Raw genomic sequence first — 25,270 nt, forward strand, 5'->3', positions numbered from 1 at the left:
ATTTCCCCACAACTCCTTCTATGGTATTCGTGATGCAACGGAAACTTTTATCATTAGCCCACTCTGCAATATCTAGCGCAATCTAATGAGACGTTGGTAACAGATCCGAGCCCGGATAGGCCGAACATGGCCTCACATCATTAATGCCTACCGGATTGCTTAATGCTTCCCGGTCTCCACGGGTAGACACTGGCGACGTGCTCGGGGGTACCGTGCTCGATTGACGACACTTGGCACGTAACTGTCCGCCAGGGCAAAGGTGATTCCGGGACTGAGTTCAACCTATCTTTGGATAGTTATTTATTGCTGCGCCCTATTCTGACCGTTTGTTCCGTGAAGAAGGTAGTTAGATTATTGCTTCTTGCTGAACAAGCCGAGAACGAGCATTCACCGAGTGGTTGACATTTGGTCTAAACAGTTGCGTTAAAATCAGTGCACGTACTCGGAACTCACTTTCATCGTTACGGCTGTGACCGAGGTCTACCCGACCACACTGGACGGGGCGAGGACAAACACACCTTCGAAATGGAAATCTCTTGTAACGCTGGTCGTCGTTTCGTGAGCAGCACTTTGCTAATTGTGCTACTCGTCGGCCAGCCGTGCAGTGGTACCTTCTTCTGGTTGCGTCCCGCACCCACCGACTCACCGATATCGGGCGATCCACCGAACGGTTGGCGACCGCCAGCACTGGTACCGGGTGTCATCCTGCCGCCCGGTGGTACCATACCGCCCAGGAAACCGCAAGGGAACTCTCAGGACTTGCTCCGTCTACCGCGTAAGTGAATTCTCGTTTCTCATTTTCTCCCATGGCCATGGGTATGTGTGTGTGTGTGCGCTCGTATGTGTGTGTTGGTGTGATGTGGTTACAAGACACTTAATTCCCCTATTTTGTCTCTTCGCCTTCTCCGCTCCTAGAGATACTATGCAACTATGCAGCGACCGGTCGTTGGCCGGCTTATCCACCATACCTGCAGGCGGCCATCGTTGACCTTGGCCGGCACGTGTTTGCCCTGGACGACCAGGGAGTGCGCCAGTACTGTGCCAATTACGTACGCCTCGTCTACGTCCGGCGGCCGTGCTGTGCCTACCCAGGTGAGTTGCCAGCGTGAGAAGCGCCGTTAGGCCAGTACAGATTGGATTGGTGATGCTTGGATAATGTTACTACTACTGTTACATCGGGAGATTCTTACTATTCAAAATAAATACATCAACACCTGCATTTGTTTCTTTTATCTTTTTTTCTTTCAATTGATGACTTTTTGGGCTTTTTATTTTTGATCATTCCTTTCCCGTTCACAGTTTATCCAGTGTACATTATGCCTGGTGGAAGAACTACTACCGAATCGTCGATCGATACGGATGTCGTAACGGGTATCACCAGTGTGCCGGATCAGGGAGATGATATGCCGGAACCAGGAAGCGATGACGGAAATGGCGGTGAAGGAGAGGATGACGGTGAAAAGGGGGATGAAGATGACGATGAAGTTAACGATGAAGAAGATGGAGAGGAAGGGGAAGATGATGAGGAGGAGGGAGAGGGAAATGATGGCGATGGGGCAGGTGAAGGGGAGGAAGAGGGTGATGAAGAGGGGGGTGAAGAGGACGGAGAAGAGGGTGGTGATGATGGAGGAGGTGGTGAAGAAGAAGGTGAAGGAGGAGACGAAGAGGAAGGTGAAGAAGATGATGCGGGAAGTGAAGACGGTGAGGAAGACGGCGAAGAAGGTGATAGTGGCGAGGAAGGTGAAGAAGGGGGAGATGAGGGAGATGATGAGGAAGGTGGTGAGGAGGGTAATGAGGACGGTGGTGAAGAGGGTGAAGAAGAGGGTGGCGAGGAAGATGATGAGGGGGATGGTGAAGAAGGTGGTGAGGGGGATGGTGAAGAAGGTGGCGAGGAGGGCGGAGAAGAAGGTGGTGAGGAGGGTGGAGATGAAGGAGGTGAGGAAGGCGGAGAAGGAGATGGTGAGGAAGGCGGTGAAGGAGATGGTGAGGAAGAAGGTGGTGAGGAGGATGATCAAGGAGATGGTGAAGAGGGCGGTGAAGCAGGTGCTGAGGAAGAAGGTGGTGAGGAGGGTGAGAAAGGAGAAGGTGAAGAGGGCGGTGAAGAAGGTGGTGAGGAGGGTGGCGAGGGAGGTGATGAGGAAGAAGGTGGTGAGCAGGGCGGTGAAGGAGACGGCGTAGAGGGTGGTGAAGAAGGTGGCGAGGAGGGTGATGAGGGGGGTGGTGAAGGAGGCGGTGAAGAAGGTGGTGAAGAAGGAGGTGAAGAAGGCGGTGAGGAAGGTGGTGAAGCAGCAGGTGAAGAAGGTGGTGAGGAGCCTGGTGAGGAGGCTGGTGAGGAGGCTGGTGAGGAGCCTGGTGAGGAAGGTGGTGAGGAGGGTGGTGAGGAAGGTGGAGAAGAAGGTGGAGAAGAAGGAGGTGAAGCGGGAGAAGAAGCAGGAGCAGAAGAAGCGGCACCTGCAGAAATAGTACAATCTTCAAGACTTATTTCGGACAAAACGGAGCGGTATCGTCCAGCGAACGAGCTCACAACGCCGAAATCAATTCGCACTCGTACAGGCAAAAAACCAAAAAAGAGTCAGAAAAAGAAATCGCAAACTATCTCACCTACCATACACTTTATCCCGCTGCGTTCCACACCGTCAATGGACAACATTTCTAATCGACTCAATTTAGAGGTAAAACACACACAATCTGTGAAAAAGCAGCATGGTGCACATATTAAAGCCCATCATATTTCGCGAAAAGATAAACAATTGAGGGACAGTAATGGAAAAGGGCCATCACGTACAGGAATGCAAACAGAAAAACCAAAACAAACAGTAACAAGAAAAGAAAGAGTAGAAAAGCGAGAAACAAAACAAAGCGCAAAAAAACACAGTAAACGCAAGGCAAAGAACGATGGTGAAGTGCAAACAAAAATTGCACAAACGTTTCGTAGAGGAACGAAGAAATCGCACCTAACTAGCGCACCAAAAAGGCAAAACATTCATAAGAGAGCATCGAAGAAGGAAACAAAGAAAGTTCGTGAAAAGAGGAAAAATATTAAATTTGGACATGTGAATGAGCCCTCAAAAGCGCATCATAGTCACCCTCAAAGCAAGCAGAAAGTATCTAAAACAAAAACCTTAACAATGAACAGCAAACGAGGCGATACCAAGTAAGCCATAGGTATCGATATAGGTCACAGTTCAAAGTGTGTAAGGAGCATTTAAATCACAGAGACACTCAGCAAATCATTAAATTTCTTACGTGGCAATATTAAAATGTGTGTTGTAAACTAAAATAGAAGAAAATGCTAAAAATGCACTTGATTGTTATGTTAATATAAATAAACGTCTCTTTGTTTAGAATTCAAGCATGATTTTAAAGTGTTTAAGTAAATTGTGAGAGCTAAGATCTCCTTTAGCTTACAGAAAAAGATGAAAAAAAAAATTGGTAGCTCTTTGAAATGCTCTTCGCTGCACTCTGAATCTCCGACACTTGATTGATCATACGTTTAGAAGATGTTTATTTTTCTAACCACCTATCATTAGAGTAAGGATTCTCAATAAATGTATGTATTAATGGTGGGTTTCCACAAAACATCCTTTGTACCTTTTTGTCAGCACACTTTACTTTGAGGCGTTAAAGCCGTTTCCTATACCACAGGGGGGGGGGAATACCCAACAGTACGGGGCGTGTATGTAAATTGGGTCGTTGGCAAATAGGTCCCATTTTCTTCATTTTTACATATTTCCTGCCCTGATGGTGAAATGGCGAGCAATTTCTTCTTTTTTTTGTGTTTGTGTATTCTGCACGAAGGCATGCACGATTGGCAAAGGGAGTTGTTGATGTGGTATGACGGAAATAGACACAAAGCGGTTCAAATTAATCACCTGGGACTAACAGATTGTGTAGCCATATGCAGCGCTGGAATATGTGCTTTCTTAAACGCGAATTTAAACTGTGTAAAGGGATGTGGACTTAAAGAACTGTACTGAAAAACATAAAATGTTTTCCTGCAACAAAAAGTAACAATTGCTTTAAAAGTCTGTAAATTGTACGCTTAATATTATATTTTCCAAATATGTGTAATCACAAACATATAAATGATCGAATGGTTTTAAAAGAAAAAATAAACACAACAAAAATGTGGCTTTTTATTTATTTGAAAATACAAAAAAAAAACACAAATTGATAATCAATTTTATTATGACATCATTCTACCTTATAGGTTGGATGAAATAATTGCACAATGAACAGTCTTGCCACTGCGTACATCCTAAAGCTGTCGCCAGTTAAGTGTCTTGAAAGCACTTTAAGCGCCATCCATTTCCTTCACAGATTAAAGCAATAAATTCTACACGCAATAACTTTACTGCTTTACTGCACGGATCCTCAGACTACCCCGAGGGAACTCCTCTTGCTGAGTGATGATATCCCAAAGAAGTTAATGGATGGCACGAAAAAGAAACTGTTATAGCAAACCCTGACTGTTGGCGCTGAACTACCACACGAGATTTACCAGGTTCATGTGTCCCTGACTCGAAAAGACAAAAGCACACGCATTATCCTACGCAACTGCACGAAACATTAGTCTTTAAAGTTGTTAAAGGCAATAAAATACACTTTTAGCCAACTAATGGAGTCTCCTACGTGTGACTCATTGTTAAATAGTTTAAGTATCTTTCTCAAGAAGTTCGTTTCTGTTTGTTATATTTTATTACTGTCGTAAAAAGCTTGAATTTCTTTTTTTACACGCACATCCTTTTGCAGACTCACCTGGCTAGATGCTGAACTTTTGAAACCGTTTTCAAATTGATTTACTGTCCAATAGTGCTGCAGGTGGTCTGTCTGGAAGTATTGTTAATTGGAATGATTCAACGAAATTGCACTTTATGTTGGGAATGGGTGCTATTTTAGATAGGTGGTAGAGAAAGTTACATCGTTTCCATAGAGTTCTGTTCAACTTTCAAATGCTCTCTTTGGAGCCAAAAAACGAATAACCCCCTCTAAACGTGTAATAAACTTTATACCAACGACTTTGAGTGAATGTGCTTCACACTTCACATAAGTCCTGGTGCCTGGAACTTTCGCACTTAAAAGTGTTTGCTTTCCTTCACGACTGAGAAGGAAACTTAAATTTTGTGAGTTAAGCATACTTAACGAATAACATTGCCTTTCAGTTTTTTATGTTACCATACAGATCGAGTTAATTTTTAATTTTCAATAATAATTTTTGTAGTAGTTAAGGAGTCATTTAAGGCATTTGTACCACGTGGGAAATGATTGGTTTGGACACCCGACTACCCCTAACGTCTAAGTACCTTCTTTTAAACTGTCCACGTTATTTTTCTTTCCCATTCTTTCCACTAGTTCTCAATCTTCTCCAATTCTCCCTATTTCGTTTCGTGATTGCTCTTGCTATGTCTATGCTCTTGTGCTAATGAACATTATGCGTATAGGTAGTCCCCGAGAAAGGTTTAAAAATCACTCAAAAAGACAATTGTACTATGCAGTCCGAAATCGTATCTGAAATCATATAAATAATTTAGTAGATAAAAGCACCCCCTACATGTAAAATTGTATGAAAATTAGCCAGAGTTGGCTGGAAATCTAACGAAATACGAATTGAGATAGAAATTCAAGCTACGAGGTTTCTTCTCGGTCCGCACTAATAGCGTATCTCGAGGACTATGTGCATACATTGCTGGAGTTATTTTATTGGCTATCGTAGTGGAAAGCTTTTACTTTCAATAGTTCTTTAGTTTTTCTATTTCCGTTGTGCTGCATTATATCTCCTACATGAAACAGACAACAGGTTTATTGATTGGTACGTCATCTTATCTGCAAATTCAAAGGGCTTTCTAAATTATTTACGAAATTCTCTCCAAAGTTTATAATTAGCTTAGTTTTGATTTTTTTTTTCGATTCATTACAATTTTTAAAATGTATAAATTGTTTAAAACATGTTGAGACGATGCAAACTAATCATTAAAACAATTGAAAATTTTGATGTTCGAAAATCCCGATTTCCAAATTCAAAAATTTGAAGAATCAAAAACAGATCTAGGTAGTTTGTATTTACGTCTTTAGAAGAAAAGCTAGTATACACTGTTTAGGATTGAAATGCGTCAACATTTAGGCAATTTGTTGTGCACGTGAATTAAGCCATAAAACCAATAGCAGCGCCATCTCGAGGCAATGACACAACTACTATCCACTTCACAGTAGCGTCATCTGCGTGGTTAGTTATGCAAATATGGGGTCAAAGAGTGATGATATTGACTAATAATTAGGAAATATTTGTATGTCCACGGAAAGAGGGGAAATTAAGCCAGAGTACAAACCCAAAAATGTAAACATCGCTAACGGAACACAGCACATTGTAATAAGTACCCCAAGAAATACATTAAGAATTCAGTTAACAGCACAGATTTTGGAGCTTCAATTTAATTCTACATCTTCATATCACCTTGCTAGCAAATCTTGCATAGAGTCCTTGGCGGGTAGCTCTTGCTTGACACTTGTTAGCGCTCTCTGGTGAACATGGTAACTGTGCTGATTTTTGCTCCCATAGAAAACTCGAGTCGCGAGTTTTAACTATCTAGTGTGGATTGCGCCCCTACACACACACACCACTAAAACACGAGCTGAAAGCAGACAATAACATTATCATGTTGTGGTGAATATGGTAGTGGTGAATTTTTTCGAGACCAACGCTCTGCCACTTGGGTAGTTATTTACTTGAACCTACGTTTTTCACGGAATTTCATTGAACACATTTGTTTAATTGTATATTATACTTCCTTCCTGAATTTGATTAATTTTTAGACATTTGTTAATTTCATTTTCAGAAAAAAGAAAATTATCATTATAGTTGACAAACACTTTCGAGTCGATTAGGTTCATTTATCCTTCTTACAGCGTTCGTCTGTTGCGTTAATGCTTAAATATATTTGTTGGATTTTGAGATAGGCAGAACACACCCGCGAGTTAGGCAAAGAATTAACAACGCCTATGCATAGGCAACACGCATTACATGTATTTTCCCATTAGACAGAATTCCCATTTAGACCAGTTCAATCCCAAAGAATCCAGTTGGAATATAGCCAACTTAACAGGATTTAAACAGGAAAATGTATGTATCGCTAACGGAGCACGTCGGCTCCTGATAAGAACCCCCCAGAAATCACCAATAAACTTTTTGATGAGCATTGCTCTTTTAGAGAAATTCGATTTTCTATAAGAGTGGCAAGACCGCGGTAGGAAATTCCGTAGTTAGTGAAGCGGAGTTTTCCTTCGAGGTGCCAGCCTTTTTAAAGGCTTTTGCTCGGGAGTTCTGCTCCCACGAAATACAGTCCACACGACGGAGTAGGCCGTACCAACCTACAATATTTTTAAAAGTTAATCAAAAAAAAAGTGATGTTGGAAAGCCAATTTCGTTAATTTCCCTGTAAAGAAAATGTTACCGACTTTATTTGAGTTTGAACAGCTGTCAAAGTGAACAGCAAAATGGCACCCGGCAAAATGCACCAACCTTTGCAACCACTGCTGTCAACACGCCGCCTCCGATAATCCGTGCCGCGTCGAGTATCCGGGGCATTCTTTTGAACCGAACAACTCATCAACTCACACTTGTATAAGTGCGTGTGGCTCGAGAAGGAAAGGCTGTTTCGTGTTATCTGCGCCGAGTTTTCTACCCGTGAGATTTTGCGTTTTTCCTACCGTATACTTTTTCGCTTTGCTCGGGCTGTCTGTCTAGTGCTGCGTGTGAATTTCCCGGTGTTGTTTCTGTGTATTTCCGTCGTTCTGCACTGTGGCCCGACATCCGGTGCGCGTGTCGTGAAAAGTGTCGGCCACACTCTGCCAAATACCGTCATCTCTCCGGTGGCAGCCTCCCCCTCCCCTATCTTAGGTGCATTACGAAGGGGTTCTGGCTGCTGCTCGGGAGGACTTGATAGACTTCCGAAACCGGTGGTGAAACTCGCTTGCTACTTCTTCTCATGTGTGTGTGTGTGTGTGTGCGCAACCCCCACCCCTCCGGACCCGGCTCAGATTTACCGTCCCGCATACACTCTCTCTCGCCCATGATGACGACGTGTGCCACATCCTCAAGAATATGCGTGTATGTGTGTGTGTGCGCTCTCGCGGGTCTTAAAGAAAACGACGTGTGACACGGACCGGGAGACCGCGTGCTATAAATGTGATGCACGCGTAATGCGCTTTCCGTGGACAGTTTTTCAGCCCCTCGGTTCACGTCCTGCGTGGAAAACGCAAAAAAAGAAAACTTCCGGAAAATTCACGCATACATTTGCTCCCTTTTCCGTGCCTCCGTATACTTTCCTGTCTGCTTTTGGTCACTTTTCTTTACGCGTGTGTGTGTGTGTGTGGTATGTGTGTGTGTTTGCGTATGTGTGCGTGTGTGTGTGTGCACATGTGGATCAAAATTCCGGTTCAGATCTTCAGGCGGTGGCCCCCTTCCTCCCCCCATCGCTTTTCCCCCTCACGAGACGCGTCATCGTGCTTGGGACGACGTCGCCATTCGAGAGCACAATCGGCTTTTCGGACGGGATCGGGAGCCAGATCCGGTTTTCGTGTTCCACACGCGCCCTTCAGGACCGTTTTTGCACCGTTCCCCGATCGACGGGTGTGTGGGTCGACGAGACACCCGGAGACGGACGGAGTGCTGCAGCTGAACCATATTGCTGCTGGCACTGCTGGCCCCGTGGGTCTCCGCGACACCTTCCCTTCTCTTCTGGCCTGCTGTTGCCGTCTCGCTCGCTCTATCTGTGTGGCGCGCCTGTCGCTTTACGCCCGAAACGCGAAGAACGGTCAGCATATATCAGCTAGGAAAGAAAAGGGAATGGGGAAGAATAAAAGGGTGGCTCTCGATGTCACAATATGCCGTCGATCTCGATCGAGGTAGCGGGCGATGGGCTTTCTATTTCGTTTGTCATTCGCTTTTATCAATCGTTGAAAGCAATTTTTAAAGATAGCTTCAATGTATTTTGGTACACAAACCCAACCCAACACACACACACACATAGCCCAATCCAAGTGACCACAGATGTTGGAGATTTGTAATTCAATTTGAAATGCTCGCCCTGTGTCCCCCTTGTTCCCGGCCGCCCAGTTCAATTTAGCCCAGTCCGGCCTAAAAGCATATGTGCTTAGCTGCGTCCCACCATAATAATAATAAAGTGTGTACGTGTGTGTGTGCGTGTGTGCGAGGGTTGGTGGCTCCTATCATCATCCTGAAATTCATCCCGAAAATAGCCGGGCACACACAACGAGAAAGAGAGAGAGAAACAGCGCGAGAGATCAGTTTTAATAATCGAAAAACGTGGTCGAGCTTAGATCGTGTTTTTTCTCTCGCTCTTTCTTGCGGTTGCGTTCGGTTGCGCTCGGCCGTTTGCTGTCTCGCTTAGGCGCGCGCGCTTGTGTATACGCGGTGCCCCGTTGGCTCATCTATTCACTTGCTCGCTTTTGGTCGTGTCGCCCTGGTTGGCGCTTTTTCTCTCTCGCTCTCTCTCACTCTTTCTCACTCACGCAGTGTTGTGTCAGAAAAAGATGCAGGTAGAGGTGCGTGTTAACGTGCTCATGGCAGTGTGCGTGCACTGCGGAAAGGTTAATGGCAGGAGAATGGCACCGCCGACACACACACAGCCGCATTAGGGCTTGTTTGTGTTTTGATGTCCTTTTCGTTGCGGATAAAACCTTGCTTTTCGCCCATGTTGGACGGGGGGTATGATGTTTTCCTTCCTTCAAACACACTGCCCGAAGTGAGCTGTCAAGTTGGTTGGTGAACTGTCAGATCCCCGGTGGCTGGTTGCTTCTGCTAACTTTCCTGTACCCCCATCCTTTCGTAACAAGGGAGAGATATCCGTCGGGCGTGATTGTGTTGCTGCAGAAGAGATTTTGATCCGAAAGGCAGAAACCAGACGCAAAATCATAGAAAAAAAAAACAGTGGAACAGATTCGTTTTGAAGTAGGGCTTAGGATAAAATCAAAGCAATACAGACATTCATTGTACCAGATGCGCGCGGCTGGTTTGTGTTTACAGTGCAAAACGACGGAATGAACCGGGGTTTCGAGGCAGACGGGCAAATAGTATTTTGAGCCTATTTTCTAAACACATTTATCTAATTGTACTGTATTCTTTTCTTTCATGCCTTTCGTTGCCCTTGCACCAATACGGCCGCTGTGTTTGTTTGCTGCCTGTGTTGGGTGAATCCTGTTTTCCTCGTGCCGCGAACGTCGTGTGCGTGTGTGTGTGTGTGTGTGTGTGTGCCTGCGCGTGGTGTGTAAAGGTCAAAGCCAAGTGCAGCAAACTGGAGTCTCCAACGAGGACTACCCCCATCTAATCCCGGATCTTTGATAAACGCAGTACAGTAAGTAAACAATGGAGTAAACAAATCATATAATGTGGCGAAATCTCACATTTAATCTCTTATATCCTCCCCCAATTAGAGAGACAGTTGCTAAGATATTTACAGCACCTTCCCTCACACCGCTCCGTTGGCTTGGAAATGTATCTGGGTCCGATATGTCAATGTACCGCCGGGGAGGAGGGGGATATGTTTTTAACCTCATCTCACCCGCCCGGTGCAAATGCTTTTACGAGGAGACGAACAGCAATGCGAAGAAAAGGGATTCGTGGGGGGGGGGGGGGGTTGTGTTTGGCTACCAACACTACGACACAACCATGCGCGAAGGTGCTGCCCGGGGTGGCGGCAGGTTGCTTCGATGAATCTGTTCTGTCGCTGGCTGGATGTGTGTGTATGTTAGTGCGCGATGCATAAAATCGCGGTTCAATTTTTGTCGACGTGTGTGATCGCGGTCGCCGCTTGTTGTGTTTGGACCTTTTGTTTTTGGACAGGATCAATGACCCAGACCCCGAAAACAGGGAGAGAAGAAGGAAAGGTTGTGTTGTTTGCAAATGTAACCTTCGTCCTTGTGCGTGTGTAAGTGTGTGTGCCAATGTCTTTAAAAAAACAACAGTAGGACAATTCCTTCACGGCTGCATAAATCGCTGCGGCGCAATTGACAGGTCAAATGCGGTCTCCCGGGTGACATCTTAGTTTTAGTAGAAAACAACTTTTTTGAGTTACAAGAAAATTTAAAGGCGCTTTTTGCTTTCTAATTGTTAATTGGGAAATTTCGACGATGAAATCCAATCCGCGTGAGTGCGTGAGTCTTTCCATCTGAAATCGCTCGGAACGACGGGTGGTAGTTGTTTTGCTTCCTATTCTTCTTTCCCTTTACCGGTCAACAGACCCCCCCCCCCCCTACCCACCGCACGTTCATCGGAATGCGATGAAGCTGAAGCAGAAGGAGGAAAGGGACAAGCCGCGCTGAACCTGGCGAGGGGAAAGAGGGCAGCAACAGAGCAGCGCGAAAGCAAATGACACGTCGATACATGTTGTATAGGGCGGCCTGGTCGCGGACACACACACACACACACAACACGGACACCGGCACCGCGGATTACGTGTGCACGGGTCGTGTATGTGTGTGTTTTCTATGCTGTTTGCATTCTTATTCATTCCCGTTGTGCGGCTTATGCACACAACACCCAGTTGCCATTCTTTCCACGCTGTCGGCGAGTGGGCGCGCGTGCCCCCATACCATCCCCACCTCCCCATTCCCTTATTGGGTTGCTTGAATAAAAAAGCAAAACAACTGGACAAACGGTAGAGAACCCACCACAACCTGGCAACGTGTATATTGCTCGCGTCAAGCGCTCTGGCATGATCAAAACGCGTGCAATAGATATGGGATGGAAATGCGAATGGCCAAGGCAGCAGAACGTCTTTGAGAAAAAGAGGCAAAATTAAAAGCTCTCTCTCTCTCTCTCTCTCTCTCTCTCTCTCTCTCTCTCTTTTCTCTCTCTCTTTCTCTTCTTTTTTGCTCTTTTCGTGGTTCAAGATGAACCCTTTTCTTGGTTCGACGACCACTCAAACGCACACAAACACGCTTAAGCATGAAGAAGATTGGGGAGCTCCAAGTGGGCGCATCGTGTCTTGGAGCGAATCAAAACATAACCTGAAACACCGTTAGGAGCACTGAATTTCCAACCAGCGCCACCAGACCGCTTTGTGTGTGTGTGTTTGCGTGTGTGTTGTTCCGCTCTTTCCGTTCTTCGCAGTTTGTTGCACCGTCTTCTTTTTTTACCTTTCATTCTTGGTTCTTTTGCTTGTCTTCTGTATCCGTGTTCGTGGTTGAGAAAGCGCAAGAACAACTAAACGCGCAATAGCGGCGCCCTGGATGGTGGTCAAGCGCGAGAGATCAGGTGGTGAAAAGGAACGGAAACGATTCAACCTGTATGCGTCTTCAGATGATTGGAACGGTCGAAAGGAGCTTTGAATTTTATGTTTTGTGCCTCTAATTCCTTTCTCTAACACTTGTCTTTCAAATCTCCCGTTTTAGTGAATCATTCCAAACGATTCAAAATTTAAACCCGTACACCATCTGCCCCCAGCTGTAGTGCCACGTGTGCAGAACCGTCTCGTCACCTCAATGTTGGCGTTTTACACGATGGCGATGACGACGACGGGAACTTGTGTCTAATCGCATCTCTTGCCCCGACACCCCGAACGGACGAGGGTACGTTTTTGACCGTCCGACAGAAGAGATGCTACGTTGGCAGAGCATGTATGCCCCGGCTTGTCGGCAGCTCAGCAACCACCCGTCGTCCTAGCTAGCTGCTTAGTGATAAGAACCTGCCCTCCTCATCCCCCTGCTCTAAAACTCCATAATTATCAACGTCAGCAAGTGAAAACACTATCAACAGCAGCAGCAACAAACGATTCAAACGCTCCTCCTCCTGCACGCACACCTTTGCGCGTACATTGGCCTTGGAAAGGGAGTAAAGGGAAAAGGGTGTGTGCGTGTGTCCGTGTCTTATTGCCTGAAGGTTTTGATTGGCTCCGGTCAGCTTATCAGCCTCCGGCGATTACTTAACGCTTTCGGTTGAGCGGGGGAGCTTCTCGATGCTGACGTGCGGAGGAAATCGCCGACCCGGCGCTTGTGGATGCCGGGCCGTGATCGAACACACAGCAGGGATGTTGGACGCCAGGAAGAACAAGTGGTGGTTCTTTTTTGTATATTCGCCTGTTACGCTTTGCCGCGCTTTGGTGGAATGTTTGGCCCGCGGGATTGATAACCGATGCCCGATGATCTCTTCAGCCATTGCCGATGCCCTTTGGGGGGAGCTAATCGAACTTGCAACAAAGTTGCAATTTGGCGCGTTGCGTTTGCGTAAAAGCGTTCCAGAAAGGAACCAACGATTCCCATTTTGTGAAGGTTCTGAGTATCGGAATGGCAAACAGTGGCGACAGTGGAAAATGGGGTTAACGATCGCTTTACAGGGTTTCCTACGAGTTCTCATAGCCGTGGGACACTTAATGAACTCTTTCTACCGTGAAATGAACTTAATGTAATGGAAATTGAACACTATAACATCGTTGTTGGACAAATCCAACTGGAATTTCCAAGGAGCCTGTCCAAAAGGGTGCCATAGCGTCCAATTTCCACCATATGAAGTTCACTTCCAATAGGAAAGAGTCAAGAAAGTGTTCCACAACTGTAAGAACTCCTGGAAAACCCTGTATTGTATAAAGGGCGTGCACCGGAGCGTCAATCTTCTTCTTCTTCTTTGGCTTAACAACCGTTGTCGGTCAAGGTCTGCCTGTACCCACTTGCGGGCTTGGCTTTCAGTGACTAATTGATTCCCCCCCATAGCAGGATAGTCAATCCTACGTATGGCGGCACGGTCTATTTGGGGATTGAACCCATGGCGGGCATGTTGTTTATGTCGTACGAGTTGACGATTGTACTACGAGACCGGCTGCGTCAATATTATATCAATTTTTAGCTTGGTTGGACCATTTAGCATGGTTGGATTTAACCCGGAAAAGCATTGATCGAATCATATTTGTAATGAAGCCTCATATAAAAATCAAATTAAATACTTTCTCGAAGCATTCAGTATCTTCTTTCATACAACTTTCAAACGTTTTCCAATACTGCTGGCTGCGTAACAGCTGATAAACGGGAGCACTTAGTAAGCAGTAGTTTGAAGCCAGGTCCCTCCAAAAAACATCACAACGAATGACGAAGAGCGAAGCAGAGAAAATCGTAATGGAAATAGCGTGTAATCATCGAGCAGATAAAAATGGGAGAAAAGAATCAAATGGGTGATGGGGTGTGCAGCGCTTCGTATGTGTGTGCGTGCTCTCTTTCTAAACCAGTTCCCTTCCCTCTGCACGGGTTTTCTACAGACATCCGTTGCATTCAAATGGTTTTTGGGGCAACACTCGAGTGATGCGCTATCCCACATATGATGTTATGCTGCGCTGTGTAAAGAAGATACAGCGAGAGAAGAGAACGTACGGCGAGCAACATGCTTCATTCTTTGGTACGCTTGGACACTCGCACACACACACACACACACACACACACACACACACACACCACACACACACACACACACACACACACACACACACACACACACACACACACACACACACACACACACACCACACACACAACACACACACACACACACACACACATGCACACACGTGCCGTTAAACCACGTTCTCTGCGTTATGCTCGACCGTCAGCCAGCATAAAAGAGGAGGAATGTTTTAATGCTTCCCCCGATAGGGAGAGAATGGGCGATCTTTTCTAGCATGCAAGTGAAGAAATTAACCACCAGAAATCACTACCACCAGTGTGGGGCCTCTCGTCACCATCGTTACACGTTGGAATAGAGATTTTTCGAAACCTAGAGAGATCGTGGACGGAAATGTTAATTGGTCATGTATGATCCTAGTGATGGGAAAAACGAAGTTTTCGTCGGAATCGATTTCGGCTAGCTCCGAAATTTTCTGGAATCGACTCCGAATAGTAGGTTCGGAATCGAATCCGGAATCGGCTTCAGAATCGTATAGTAGGTCCGGAATCGATTCCGGAATCGGCTTCAGAATCGGAATCGGCTCCGGAACTGGTTCCAGAATCGGCTCCGGAATTGTTTACGGATTCGGCTTCGGAATCGGAATCAGCTGCAACTTTGGCTCCGGAATCATAATCGGTTCCGGATGTGGAATCGGTTCCGGTATCGGAAGCTCCGAAAACGGAGTCGGTTTCGGCATCTCCAAAACAAAAGACATTTGGATTCATCGTAGCATCGTATTGATAGCCACAAAGATTCAAAATGTACTCGTAAACGATCCATTATTTTGGAGATGGCAGATTCAGACTGATTTTGCTTCTGAAACGTCTTATTTCAATTCAATAACTGATTGTCATTCCGGAGCTAATGCCAATTCTGGAGTCAATTGTGATTCTATTACCGAAACAAATTGCGATTCTTAGATCGATTCTGAGTCCAGAGACGTCTCTGATTCCGGAACCTATTCCGATTCCGAATTCAACTCCGGAATTGGCTCCAGATTCAACTCCAGAATCGACTCCAGAGTCAATTCCGGAATCAGCTCCATAGTCATCTCAGGAATCGGCTCCGGAACCGTAATCGATTCCTGCATCGAAATCGGTTCCGGAATTGATTCCTTACACGGAATCGGAATCGGTATCGGTCCGATTCCGAGTTCCCACCACTAGTATGATCCCATATCGTCTAGTTGTGCTTGAGCAATGGCTCGTATCTATTTAGGGAATTTCCGGGGGGAGGGAAAGTGTGCGTTAACTAACTTTCAACCACGTGTCATTTTGTGTGATACAGTATAGTTTACTACTTTACTCTAAAAGATGTTCGGCCTCAGCACAATTTTTTGATCCAAAAAATTCGATCGATCCGGCTGTCATTTTGGTGTCATTTGACACTCATTTCGCCGCCAAGGTGTTCATTTTACTGGTCTTTTTGAAAACTGGTATACCTTGACACTCACGAGCAAAATGAACTATGCTACTAAAATTCGATCGTTCCGCTTTGTATGGCGAAAAATCCGCAACTCATTGAGCTGCGGAAATTTTCGAATATCAGAAAAATGCCATAAATCAAGGTTAATGGTTTTGAAAAACGTTATGTAAAAGCAAGTTGGTAATTGTTTTGGTTCTTTTTCAATATTTTGGGTGATAAAAATTATTTGTTAAATATTTAAAAAAATGGTTAGCCTACACTAAATACTGAAATCGATGGGAATAAACATCATGTAGGAGTATGAAAGAAATAGTTATACTGTCAGTTTTACGTGAGCGCCTATCGAATTTTTTCGATCGAAAAATGGTGCTGAGGCCGGTTATTTATAAGACAGTAATTTAATACAAAAAAGCATTCCATGCCCATACTAATTCTGCCTTGTCTATTTTCTCTTCCTCTCTGTTTCCTGCAGTTGTACTGTAAAAAACTTGCAACGAAATAGGACTTTTCTTTCCAAGCAGTAGCAACAAGCCGCGGGGCACCCAGTCAGGATGGAGGATTCGACGAACGCAATGGGCATGATGGACCAGCAGCAGCAGCAGCACGGTGGGGCGGCAGGCTACGAGAACAACGGGCCGGCGCCGGCCCCGACACCCTGCTACGACGATCTGTTCCCGGCGCTGCCGGAGAGTGAACCGCCGCGCTTCAACAGCACGCTGTCGCCGGCCACGCAGAACATGCGCGTCGGCAGCTCGGTCGTGACGCAGGTGTTCATCGTCGCGTCCGGCGAGCGCAAGTACGACTCGGACAAGTTCGGCGAGGGCGAGTCGCTGCGCACCTGCCAGGCGATCATGAAGGAAACGAACGCACACATCGAGATCTCGAGCGGCAAGGACCAGTCGCTGACGTTCCTGGTGACCGGCAAGGTGCAGGAGGTGATGGAGGCGCGCCGCAAGATTCTGGTCCACTTCCAGACGCAGGCGAGCAAGACGATCAACATCCCGCGCGAGCACCACCGCTGGATTCTGGGCAAGAAGGGCGAGCGACTGCGCGAGCTGGAGCGCACGACCGCGACCAAGATCAATGTGCCGCGCATCAGCGACGAGTCGGACGCGATCACGATCACCGGCACCAAGGAGGGCATCGAGAAGGCGGAGCACGAGATCCGCACGATGTCGGACGAGCAGTCGCGCAAGGCGTTCGAGCGGTTCAACGTGCCGAAGATCTACCACCCGTTCGTGCTCGGTGCGTACGGCGAGAATCTGCAGAAGATGATGGAGGAGACGGGCGCCAAGATCAACGTGCCGCCGCAGTCGGTCCAGAAGGACGAGATCATCATCACCGGCGAGAAGGAGGGTGTGCTGGCGGCGAAGGCGCGCATCGAAGCCATCTACAAGGAGATGGAGAAGAAGTGCACCTCGGTCGCGGTGGAGGTGGTGCGGGCGCAGCATAAGTACGTGTACGGGCCGCGCGGCTCCACCATCCAGGAGATCCTGCAGACGACGGGCGTGTCGGTGGAGATGCCGCCGAGCGATTCGCCGAGCGACACGATCACGCTGCGCGGCCCGCAGGACAAGCTGGGCAACGCGCTGAACGTGGTATACCAGAAGGCGCACTCGATCCGCACCGATCTGCTAGAGTGCCCGCAGTGGATCCACAAGTACATCATTGGGCGCGAGGGCGGCCACATCAAGGAGTTCTCCGCCCAGCACCCGAACGTGCACGTCGAGTTCAGCGAGGACAAGATCAAGATCGACGGGCCGCCGGAGCAGGTGACGATCGCGGCCGAGGAGCTGCAGAAGATGGTGGCCGACCTGACCGGGCGGCTGACGTTCGCGGAGATGGTGGTCGACCCGGTGCACTGCAAGCACATCATCGGCAAGGCCGGCTCGAACATCAACCGCATGAAGGAGGAGTACGACGTGCAGATCAACATCGACGAGAAGGGCCCCAAGCCGATCCGCATCGAGGGGCCGGCAGAGGGCGTGGCCAAGGCACAGCAGGAGCTACTGGAGAAGATCGCCAAGTGGGAGAACGAGAAGGAGGAGTCGATCATCATCGACCACCGGCTGTTCAAGACGATCATTGGCGCGAAGGGCGAAACGATACGCGAGATCCGCGACAAGCACAACCAGGTGCAGATCGTGTTCCCCGGGCCGAACGACAAGTCGGACATCGTGAAGATCCGCGGCTCGAAGGAGGACGTCGACCGGTGCCACAAGTATCTGACGCAGTACGTGAAGGAGCTGCAGAAGAACTCGTTCGTGATGGAGGTGCCGGTGTTCAAGCAGTTCCTCAAGTACATCATCGGCAAGGGCGGCGCGAACATCAAGAAGATCCGGGACGAGACGCAGACCAAGATCGATCTGCCGTCCGAGAGCGACACGAACGAGCTGATTGTGATCACGGGCAAGAAGGAGAACGTGAAGGCGGCCTGCGACCGCATCCAGAAGATCCAGAACGAGATGGCGAACATCATCTCAGAGGAGGTGCAGATCCCGGCGAAGCACCACATCTCGCTGATCGGTACCGGCGGCATGCTGATCAACTCGATCATGGAGGAGTGCGGCGGCGTGTCGATCAAGTTCCCGAACTCGGACCTGAAGAGCGACAAGGTGGTGATCCGCGGCCCGAAGGAGGACGTGGAGCGGGCGAAGCAGCAGCTGCTCGAGCTGGCGAGCGAGAAGGAGCTGTCCTCGTACTCGGTGCAGATCCGGGCCAAGCCGCAGCATCACAAGTTCCTGATCGGCAAGAACGGTGCTTCCATCAAGAAGATTCGCGACAAGACCGGTGCACGCGTCATCTTCCCGAGTAGGTTTCTTTTGTTGCTTTGTTTTAAAGAAATTGTAAGCAAAAAAGGGCATTTTCAAACACTTTCTTTTTCTTCTTCTGCCTCCCCCACAGATGTCAACGATCAGGATAACGAGGCGATCACGATCATCGGCAAGAAGGAGCACGTGGAGGAGGCGAAGACCGAGCTGGAAGCGATCATCAAGAACATCGACAACATCGTCGAGGACGAGATCAGCGTGCAGCCCAAGTTCCACAAGCACTTCATCTCGAACCGGGGCAAGGTGCTACGGCGCATCGAGGAGGAGTGCGGCGGCATGTCCATCTCGTTCCCGCGCATGGACCGCGACGACCGGAACGATCGCGTCAAGCTGAAGGGCCCGAAGGACTGCATCGAGGCGGCCAAGCAGCGCATGAACGAAATCGTGCAGGAGCTCGAGTCGATGGTGACGATCGAGGTGTACATTCCCGCCCGCCACCATCGCATCATGATGCGCCGGGGCGGCTCCAAGGTGCAGGCCATCACGTCCGAGTTCGGCGTCAACATCCGCTTCCCGGAGCGCGTGCTGGACACGGCCGTGCCAGTCGCCGTCAACGATCCGTCCCAGCAGCAGCAGCAGCAGCAGAACGGCAATGGAGAAGCAACCGCTGAGGGTGATGAAAATGCCTCGGCGGCGGCTGCTGCAACCACTGCCGATGGTGGTGAGGTAGTGAACGGTGGTGGTGCCGCGGGCGAACAGACAACGCCCGCCGAGCCGGTCCAGCGCGCTTCCGATCTGGTGCGCATCAGCGGCAACAAGGAAAAGTGCGAACAGGCGAAGGAGGCTCTCCTTGCGCTCGTGCCGCTGACGGAGGAGATCAACGTGCCGTGCGATCTGCACCGCTCGCTGATCGGCCAGAAGGGCCGTGACGTGAAGGAGCTGATGAACACGTACGATGTGCATATCGAGATGTCGCCGCAGGACAAGAAGCTGGACATCATCAAGGTGACCGGCACGAAGGCGGCCATCGACGAGGCGAAGGTGGCGATCGCGGAGCGCATCAAGCTGCTCGAGGCCGACCGGAAGGATCGCGAGCTGCGCTCGTTCGAGGTGAAGCTGGAGGTGGACCCGGTCTACCATCAGAAGATCATCGGCCGCCGCGGCGTGGTGATCAACAAGATCCGCGCCAACCACGACGTGCAGATCACCTTCCCGAAGCAGGACGACCCGCAGAACAGCATCATCACGATCCAGGGGTACGAGGAGAAGGCGCTGGCGGCGCGGGACGAAATCCTGGCGATGGTCGACACGCTCAGCTCGGTGTACAAGGAGGAGATCCACATCGACGAGCGCGTGCACCGCCGCTTCATCGGCTTCCGGGGCAAGCGGCTGCGCGAGATTAAGGAGCAGTTCGGCGTGGACATTACCTTCCCGCGCATGGAGGACGCCGACAAGTCGCTGGTCACGCTGGCCGGCACGCCGGACAACGTCGAGTCCTGCCGCGACTATCTGCTCAACCTGGAGGAGGAGTTCCTGCAGGACGTGTCGGCCGCCCCGACCCAGCCGACCTCGTTCTCGCAGATCATGGAGGACACGATGGCCCAGCAGCAGTCCAACAAGCAGGGCTTCGTCGTCAGCGGCGCACCGTGGGAGCGCAAGGCACCGAACACGCTGTCCCTGGAGGACTTCCCAGACTTTGGGCCGGGCGGTGCACCGGCGGCCGCCGCCGCCACCTCGAACGCGGACGCGAACGCCACGCAGCAGCCGCCGATCAACTCCGCCTGGAATGCTAAGCATTAAATGTTTTGTTTCTGGTGGAGGAGGAGAAGGAGGAGGTGGTGCCGAATTGTGGAGGTAGGGTGTGTTTGTGTGTGAATGTGTGCGTATATGTATGTGTGTGTGTGTGTGTGTGTACGAAAAGGACAAGGGAAAAGATTAACGGGAAAGAGAGCAATAATGTCGCAGCAATTCGTGGTTCCACAAACACACACACACAAGGATGTGTCGTAGACGAAAGGCGCTCACAAAGGCTCAGGCTAGCAGCAGCAGCATTCGTCTTACTTATTTAGAGCATGATTTATTTGTGAAGGAAATTATATTTTTGATGCAATTTGTTTCCCAGAAAATTAGAATCCTTTTTCCTGTTGTTGTGCTATGACGTACGAAGAAAAAGATATACTACCGCTTTCTAGTTTCTTACCCATCAGAGAGGAATTGACATGTCCTTCCCGAATCGTTTGATAAAGTGTTTCATTTTGTCTTTTCGATAAAAGTCGTGTAAAGTGAGGCGCACTTTTCTGATATAATTTATAACCCCTTCCCCATTCCGGAATGAAACGAGCAAAACTGACAACAAACACAACGAGAAGATCGTGCAGCGCAGGCAGTGTAAATAAACGACAGAGAAGAGCATTAGTAGCAATAGCCAGCAGCAGCAGCAACAGCCAACAGCGGGACTGCTGCGGTAGGAGAAAAAGTGTATAGAGAAATAGGTGATGAATTCACCAGTTATAATCATGCTTGATCAGTGAGATTTTCCGCCTGTTTCATTCGCTACAAAATCAAGAGGTAGTAGAGTAGGTCGACAACAGAGAGTGAGTGGCGGTGAATGTTATTACGAGAGAACGTTTATAAACGCTAAAACAGAGAAAATATGAAACACGATCAATTAGCAAGGGTAGTGCGCAGGACAGAAGGGCAGCAATAGCTGCTTGCTTAGGCATTGGTTGAATTGAGGTACAAAAAAGCAAAAAGCGGGCAAAAAAAAACAAGAAGAAATAACGCACCTTTCTCGTTGTCGATCATGAACCGTGACACTTCTTTTTCGCATGTATAATTTCTGTGTAATGGTGTTAGCATTTGCTCTCCCTCGATCGATTGAACGCTCTCAACAGGAGAGTAAGACTAAGGGGAATTATTTTTGTACCTAAATAACGATCTTGTTTAAAGTATATCTGTTTGTCTGTTTTTTTTTCTTCGTTCTTTTTGCTGCATATTGTGGACGATCGCAAACCAACTGTTTCACTCTTTGGCCATTGATTGAGAAAAGTGTGCTCCTGGTATTGAGTTTAGTTCGTCAAACTCTGCTGAGATGAAGGAGAATGAAAGTAATATTCCTTACTGAAAAAAGGAGGCATTTGAACTAGGCAATCGTAAAAGGACTCGCTTTCTGGAATTAATACACATAAAATGGCTAGAACGCACAGCGGAAAACGGATACGATAGAAGCTCAATTTAAAATATCGCTACGAACGGAACTACTGCTCAGCTTTCCCCACACATACACAAGCTCTTCACGGAATTGCAAATGGAACATTTAGAATCTACGCGCTGGCTACTATTAAGGCGGGGGAGCTTGCTTTTGACGACACTTTTCAGGATGGATGGTACTAAGGACTTTGTTTCTTTATGTGTTTGTTACCAAGTAAAAAGTAAGAGCGTCAGCTTCGTTTGAGGAAAACAAATCTCTGTAAATATTATATGTACGACAACACACACAGCAAGAGGAAATTGCGCTATTACCAGGGTGTAATGAACCAGTTTTTCAAACAAACTTTCTCAAATGAAACTTTTATTCGCATTCATTTTTTTTTCTGTTTTATCACATTATTTATGTTTTTCCTTTTTTTTTCTCTCTCTCTCTCTCTTTCTCTCTTATCGATTTGTAGCCGGCAGGCGAAGGTGTGAAGTGTTTTATTTTTGTTACAACGTTTACAACCAACCCCGTCGTTCGCAATGGATTGTTTCAGCGTGCGCCCAAACCCACCCCCCGGCCACACACCGAACAGCGCAACACACCCCTTGAAACCAGCTTCCTCTCCCCTTTTTTCCCTGCTGAATGACAAAATCATCTTACAAAAGCAATCATTTATTAAGCAGAAGCGCAGAAGGAAGAAAACAAAACAAAGGGAAAAATTATCTTTTAAGTAGTAGTTTATAGACACATCAAACAACACCCCTTGAAGAGGAGGGACGAGAGAGCGCAATTGTGTGTGTGTGTCTGTACGCGCGCCTTCTCTTCCTCCTCCCCGATCACGTCCCCACTTCCGTGCGAAATCGTTTGAAAATCCTATGGAACTTATCGTTTAAACTCAGCTTATTTGTATGTGTGTGTGTGTGCAATTGGTGACGATTAATGTACGTGTGCTCTAGTTTGTTTGTTTTGTTTATTTTGTTATTGCACAAGAGCTCAATTTTGATCGTAACGACCGGAAGGAAAAGGAAGAAAACAAAAGAATGGTCCATGAAGGTCCAGGCACTATATAGAGCCTAGAAGAGTGGATTGCGTGTTGTTTTTAGTAGATTTAAAGTCGTCTTTTTTCGACAAAACGCAACGAAACTAAGGGGGGCATATTACACATATAATGCAACAGGGAAGAGGAGCACGCGCCCGTGGCACTGTATCATACCCAAGTGGCTCCCCTTAATTAATAAAGACACAAACACAGCTATACACAACATCTCTACACAATCCACACACAACTCAACTATATGACGTTTTGCTCACATCCGGCACAATACTCCCGCTAATGTGCAAAAAAAGGAGAAAAGGAAAACTCCTCCCGGTCGTTCCGGGTGTAATTTTGTTGCGGTTTTACGTTTCACTGTTGGCCGAATTGTCAATTTTCTCCGTCACTACTTTGTCACGGTGTCACGCTTAGAATATGTAAACGGAGGGTGAGAGTGTAAAAGGGAGTTGAGATAGAGAACAGATAGAGAATTAGTAGATTAAAACATAGTACTGGAACCTTTTACCTACTGCCCCATTTCTCCTTCGACCACCCTTTAAAAGCAGCTGTGTTATGTGTTTGTAATCCTGTTTTTTTGTTTTGTTCATCTTCTTCTATATATATTCTCTTTTTATCTGACCGTGAGGGCGTATCACGCACGGATAGTGTTTTAAATGTTTTGTGCAATCGTACCAACAATAATGTATGTAGCAGAGACATGCACACAAAAACAATTGCAATTTACCAATTGGGAGGTAATGTGAAGAAAAAAAAAACAAACAAACAAACAAGAAAGGACTTGATGCGAAGGAGCGGCGCGGCAAAAAATGGGGAGACGAAACAGACAAAAAAGTGTAACAAAAAAGTGTTAGGAAAGAGAGAAAGAGAGATATATATACAAACCACAAACACATATATTATATATACATATTTTGATAATCAAATATTATTTTCAAAACCGTATGAAATAAAGACAGACATATGCTCTCGGGCCCTCACCCCCCCCCTGTAGCAAGCGAGAGGGAGTTGTGCCGGAGGATAAAGTTTGTTGTGCAAATTCCTTTCTTTGGCACACGCGCGCATACGATACGCATACGCAATCAGGATGTGTGTGCTGCGGCACAGAGCTAAAGACACCAAAAGAAAGGGAAAGCGACTGGAAGAAGAAGAAGAAAAACCCAGTCATGAAAGGACAAAAACACTCTTAAAGAAACAGCTGCAACAAAAGAAGAGTGGAGAAAAAAGGAAAACACAACAATAACTGAATAACCTATAAGGGGGGGTAACTCCAAATGCGTAATCAGATAACAAACAAGAGAAAGAGATGCAGTTCTGATATGGGAGAGAATAAAAGCGCGGTCGATTGACGGAAAAAAGAGAAATTGCAATTAAATGAAAGGGAGCAGGTAGTAGGTATAGGGCACTACCGCCTCCAAGGAAGAGAAACTAATTATACAACACTATATATATACATACATATTGAAACCTTATAGAGATAAAAGCGGTAAGGTAGAAAGAAGAGAGAGAGAACGAGAAAGAGAGGGTGTAAAAGGTCGTGGGAAATGCAAATTATATATAAAAGGTGCAGAGTACATTGAGAACGTGAAAATAAATACACACACACACACACACACACACACACACACACACACACACACACACACACACACACACACACACACACACACACACACAGAGAAACACAACAGCGAACCGAGAAGCTGCACAAATAAAAGAGAGGAGAAATGTTAATATTAACAAACACGCTTACAAAAAGCGTCAATCTGCGTTGCGTTTGCGTGCTGATCACTTAAAGTGACAAATAAACACACAAGAAAACAGCAAGGGAAAACTAAAACGATCGATGATGGAACCGCGAACGATCAGCAGATGGAAAGATGAAAGGATACTGCGCAGCTTATTTCTGTGTGTCCTTGCAAACAATATGCGCGGTGGATTAGGGAAAGATGATGATAAATGGTGCATTCGAAGGGGGGAGCAAGGGATAAAGAAAAGAACATAATTGCTTCCTTTTACAATTAAACAAAAAAACACGAGACACACAAAACACACACACACACACACACGCGACAAGACGAAGACGTTGAAGAAAGGGAAACCTGCGATCGCTCTCACCTCTAAAATGATGCAAACAAGAGAAATATGAATATGGTGAGATGCAAAAACAATGGGGAAATGTTGAGAATAATCTGAAGCTACTAAAGCAAGCTATAGCTACATGCGAGAGCAATTGAGTAGGAGAAGAAGAAGGAAATAATGGTGGGACGCTCGTGGTGGGCATGCTTGCTGCGTGAGGTCGTCCCCCTCCCCACAGCGCGGGGAAGATACTACCTAATTTGTGGTATAAATAAAACTTATTACATTTTCTGTAACCATTCGGT

At 47.1% G+C, this 25,270-nt stretch overlaps 2 protein-coding genes across 4 annotated transcripts; both read left to right on the forward strand.

The window, feature by feature from the left end:
- Positions 1 to 213: 213 nt before the first annotated feature.
- LOC121592278 (spore wall protein 2-like) lies at positions 214 to 4,410 on the forward strand. Its single transcript, XM_041913677.1, has 4 exons — positions 214 to 775; positions 916 to 1,092; positions 1,300 to 2,672; positions 4,321 to 4,410. Exons 1-4 carry the CDS (start codon positions 526 to 528, stop codon positions 4,408 to 4,410), a joined length of 1,890 nt encoding a protein of 629 aa, XP_041769611.1. The 5' UTR covers positions 214 to 525.
- A 3,158-nt stretch (positions 4,411 to 7,568) lies between these two features.
- Positions 7,569 to 25,261, forward strand: LOC121594665 (vigilin). 3 transcript variants are annotated; one of them, XR_006005000.1, is made up of 5 exons: positions 7,569 to 7,681; positions 10,290 to 10,370; positions 16,341 to 18,679; positions 18,773 to 20,493; positions 22,308 to 25,261. XR_006005000.1 is itself a non-coding variant. In XM_041918178.1 (4 exons), exons 3-4 carry the CDS (start codon positions 16,420 to 16,422, stop codon positions 20,437 to 20,439), a joined length of 3,927 nt encoding a protein of 1,308 aa, XP_041774112.1. In that variant the 5' UTR covers positions 7,569 to 7,681; positions 10,290 to 10,370; positions 16,341 to 16,419; the 3' UTR covers positions 20,440 to 21,590. The 3 variants fall into 3 exon arrangements, 1 of the variants encoding a protein (XP_041774112.1); XM_041918178.1 differs by lacking the exon at positions 22,308 to 25,261 and having other exon boundaries at positions 18,773 to 21,590; XR_006005001.1 differs by lacking the exons at positions 7,569 to 7,681; positions 10,290 to 10,370 and adding an exon at positions 12,409 to 12,585.
- The last annotated feature ends 9 nt before the right edge of the window (positions 25,262 to 25,270 follow it).

The sequence above is a fragment of the Anopheles merus genome, chromosome 2L, assembly GCF_017562075.2.
Source record: "Anopheles merus strain MAF chromosome 2L, AmerM5.1, whole genome shotgun sequence".
NCBI lineage: Eukaryota > Metazoa > Arthropoda > Insecta > Diptera > Culicidae > Anopheles > Anopheles merus.